Source organism: Tupaia chinensis, unplaced genomic scaffold (genome assembly GCF_000334495.1).
Source record: "Tupaia chinensis unplaced genomic scaffold, TupChi_1.0 Scaffold000709_2, whole genome shotgun sequence".
Classification (NCBI taxonomy): domain Eukaryota; kingdom Metazoa; phylum Chordata; class Mammalia; order Scandentia; family Tupaiidae; genus Tupaia; species Tupaia belangeri.
Window position 1 is genome coordinate 46733 of NW_006160233.1, and position 4577 is coordinate 51309.

General features: G+C 37.0%; 1 protein-coding gene across 1 annotated transcript; it reads right to left on the reverse strand.

Moving 5' to 3' along the window:
- Positions 1-2959: 2959 nt before the first annotated feature.
- LOC102483586 (olfactory receptor 5B12) lies at positions 2960-3904 on the reverse strand. The gene has a single exon (XM_006160870.1). It carries the CDS (start codon positions 3902-3904, stop codon positions 2960-2962), a length of 945 nt encoding a protein of 314 aa, XP_006160932.1.
- Positions 3905-4577: the final 673 nt, after the last annotated feature.

A 4577-nucleotide genomic window follows, 5' to 3' on the forward strand; every position in this document is an offset into this window, starting at 1 on the left:
TTCCTTTCTCCCAAAATGGCTAGATCGCAGGAGCCATGGAGCTGTCTGTCTCTTGAAGAAGGGCTGTTCACGCAAGTTTTGTATGCTGGAGGCCCGGTTATCAGTGGGACATCTTCCTTTCTCCCAAAATGGCTAGATCGCAGGAGCCATGGAGCTGTCTGTCTCTTGAAGAAGGGCAGCATTCTAATCATTTTAAAGTTATAGAAAATTTGGCGACATGGATCCAATAGATGGAGTAATAGTTATGTCGCTGGACTTCCAAGTAATTGACCATGGTTTGAGTCTCAGATCCTGCAGCTTAAAACATACCAGGCACATGTGCATGTGTGTCCAAAATCCCAAAAGGAGAATGGAAGAGAAGGAATTGCAGCATGTCCATCCTCACTGGGGGAGATGATTTCTCATTTTCTCTCTCTCTCTCTCTGGCAAGTACATGTACCCTATAATAAAAATCTCTCAAAAAAAAAACAAAGAAAATCTGGCAACCTTTCTGAAAGCAATGCTGATTCCAGCTTTATGCATCCTAAGTACAAGCTAAAAATTTATCTATTCTTGAATACACAGAACACATTTAAGAATAATTACAGGGACGAGCAGTTAGCGTAATGGCTATGTCACTGAACTCCCATGTAGTCGACCATGGTTCTACTCCCGGACCTGGTGTCTTAAACTCATGTCAGGCATGTATATGTATATGTGCCCAAGATCCCGAGAGGAGAACGGAGGAGAAGGGATTGCAGCATGGCCTTCCCCCCTGGGGAGTGATTTCTGTCTTTCTGTCTCTCTCTGTCTTTCTGGCAAACACATGCACCCTATAGCAAAAATCTCTGAAAAAAAAAAGAATAATTACAAATTAATATTACTTTCTCCTATAGTTTGAATATGTTCCCAAAAATTTATATGTTGAGTCATTGTAATGAGATTAAGAGGATAAAAACTTGATCCAATTATATCAAAAGGTGAGATTTGAGAGAAGAGATTAGAATTAAGGTCAGTGTGAGCATATGGTAGAATTCTGGTAGAAAAGAAATGAGACCAAAAAATTCACATGGAATACAAACCATACTGTCCTGTCCTCTACTGTGTCATGATGTAGCAAGAAGATCCCTCCCAGAGATAACCTCTGGAATTTGGACTTCCAAACCATGAGCTAAATGAACCTCTATTTTTATAAGTCATCCAGTCCAACTATTTCTGTTAGCATCACAATAGCAGACTAAGATACTTTCCTTAGTAATTCCAGATGGTCACCAGAAGAGAAAAAACAATATGTAAGATTAAAGAAGACCAGGCTTTTTTGAACACTACTTTTAACAATAAATCTTAATTACCATGATTAAAAAGACATATGCATTCATCTACGCATGATTACATTATCAATAAAGTACTTATTATGACACAACTAGATATTAGACATTGTGTTAGACCGTAATAATACATAGAAGAACAAAAGAAATATAGTTCCTGCATGAATACTCCTCTGTTTAACAGGGAGAAAGACATTAAAAATTGACACGGAAAAAAATATAATTACAGATTGTACTGTGTATTATAAAAAAATGTAATGATTACTCAGAGAGAGTATAAGAGAGGAAGTTTAAATTAAATTGGGAGGATTGGGAGTAAACCATTCAGAATGACGAAGTAAGAAAGAACTTGCAAAAATCTGATCCCACATAAAGTAATGATAATTGAGGGAAAGTTTTATAATAAAAATTGCCAAAACTCTATAAATTAACCAAAAGCTAACAATTCAAGGAGTATTTATTCAAGAAAAATGGTTGCATATAAGTAGAAACAATAAGCTGCACCCTGTGCTACAGCATTTAATCTATTCCTTTGAAAATAAATTTGTCCTTATGGTAAATTACATTTTTCAAAATGTTCACTGCTTTCCATGTGGAAGGATTATCATTCTCTACTAGTATCACTATTGTTCATGTGACTTTCTTTAGTCTATGAAATAAAAATAAATATTTCATTTACCAAAAACAAAAAAAAAATATGATCTCAAATTCCAAAGTAATTGTTTTAAATTTGACTACAATAGACATATCCTTTGTATAAGGGGACTTCAAAAAGTTTGTGAGATGTGGAATTAAAGTAGAAGTTTATTTGGGTGCAAAAAAAAATGAAATCTATACATATTTTCCTAATATATACTTTTCATAAAGTTTCTAAAGACCCCTCATGTCTTGAACTAATTTCTCCATTTGTAGGCATGTGAGTTACATAGGTCTCTCATAAATGATGTTTTTGTGTGCATGTGCTCTTAGGCACAAGTGAATGTACATGTGAGAGATAAGTGAGTATATTTATTAAGGAGGATTTTTTTGGAGAAGTTTTTGCTATAGGGTGCATGCACTCTCCAGAGAGACAGAGAGACAGAAAGCGAGAAATCACTACCCAGGGGGAATGGCCATGCCGCAATCCCTTCTCCTTCATTCTCCTCTCGGGATCTTGGGCACGCATGCACACGCACCTGGCGTGAGTTTAAGCCACCAGGTTTGGGACTGGAACTGCAGTTGACTACATGGGAGTCCAGCAACATAGCCATTACACCAACTGCTGGTCCCTATTAAGGATGATTTTTAAAATTAGAATTCTGGGCCAGCTGGTGGCAAGGTGGTTTAGGTAACTGAAGCTCCCATAGATAACTGCATGGTTGGAGTCCCGACCCAGAGAAGGGATTGCAGAATGACCATTCCCCATGAAGAGTACTTTCTCTGTTTCTCTGTCTCATTCTCTGGCAAGTGCATGCACCCTCTAGCAAATTTTCAAAAATAAAAATAAGAATTCCATGTGTATGAGTGATTCTTCCTGACCTATTATCGCTGGGTCTCATATTTCTTAAAACTTTTGCTCCATAGATATAATAAAAAGTTGGAGACATTCCTACAACAAATTAGGTATTTGTGGACTTGATAAATGAAACAGAATTACTGTAAATGTTATATAATTAAAATATGAATTCTATAGAAGACTTTGCCTTCACCACAGCCTTCTTAAAGGCACTCTTAACCTCTTTGTTCCTCACACTGTAGACCAGTGGATTCAGCATGGGAATGACTATGGAATAGAAAACGGACGCTATTTTATCTGTGTCCATGGAATGACTGGAGCTGGGCTGTAAGTACATAAAGATGCCTGACCCATAGAAGATGCAGACTGCCGTGAGGTGAGAAGCACAGGTGGAAAATGCCTTCTTCCGTCCTTCAGATGATTGTATCCTTAGGATGGTGATAAGTATAAATAAATAGGAGATCAAAATTACTAGGATAGAAAAGAAGACATTGAAACCCACCACAAAAAATATAACCATCTCACTGATATAACTGTTTGAGCATGACAGAGATAAGAGAGGGGGAGCATCACAGAAAAAGTGTTTGACTATATTGGACCTGCAGAAGGAGAGCCTGAAAGTATTCCCAGTGTGGATGGAGGCATTGAGGAGACCACAGACATAGGACCCTATGACCAGACAAGCACACGCATTTGTTGTCATGGTGGTGGTGTAATGCAGTGGTTTACACACTGCTGCATAGCGGTCATAGGCCATAGAGGCCAAAAGGAAATTTTCCACAGTGATAAAGGCTACAAAGAAGAAGAACTGGGTGACACAAGCATTATAGGAGATGATTTTGTCACCTGTGAGAAATTCTGCCATTACCTTGGGAGTGACAGCAGAGGAATAACCAAAGTCCACCAGGGAGAGGTTACTGAGGAAAAAGTACATGGGGGTGTGGAGCCGAGAGTCCAAGAGAATCAGTGCAATTAGTCCTAGGTTTCCAACCAAACTGACAATGTAGATGAAAAGAAAGATGATAAAGAGTGGGATTTGTAGTTTGGGGTCATTGGTTAATCCCACAAGAATGAACTCAGTCACCTTTGTACTATTCTCCATTGGAAATTATGTGATTTCCCTGTAAAGAAAACAGAATTGGAATAATAAATGAAATGAGAACTCTAGTGATATCAATCAGCATGTCCATTCTGTGCTTTCAGTAATGTAATAACTCGCTTCCAGGAGTCCTAAACTAGAGCATGCCATGACAACAAAACACAATTTTTAAGATATCAATAGGTAATACATTGCCCCCAGGTAAAAGGATTTTGGAGATTATGCAACCCGTATCCTAACTTTAGAAATGGCTGGACTAAGGTACATAAAAGAAAATATTCACGCAAAATCTTCAGATTTATTACTAACTGGAATAGGTTACTCCTAATTTTAAATTTTGTTAGAACCCACACACAAACTGTCCTCTATACTAAACTATAACACCTTAGAGTCTTAGACTATTCTGACTGCTACAACAAAGTATCAGACTTGGTAGATTTAAGGTTCTTTGTGGAAATTTTGTGGTAGATCCTTGATCTGATCATCACACACTGCAGTATACATACTTTGAAAAACCATTGTATCCCATAAAGATGTACAACCATTAAAAGTAGATAAGAAATTTAATTATTTGTATTTTATGATTTATTTATATTTAATTATTGTACTTTATCAGATATAATTTGATTTTTCAAAGCATGAATGTAGTGCATGGAAATAAAATTGAAGATATTAC

What these genes read in the sequence shown, in the direction of transcription:
- LOC102483586 (XM_006160870.1), bottom strand. Translation starts at nt 3,904, where the DNA reads ATGGAGAATAGTACAAAGGTGACTGAGTTCATTCTTGTGGGATTAACC.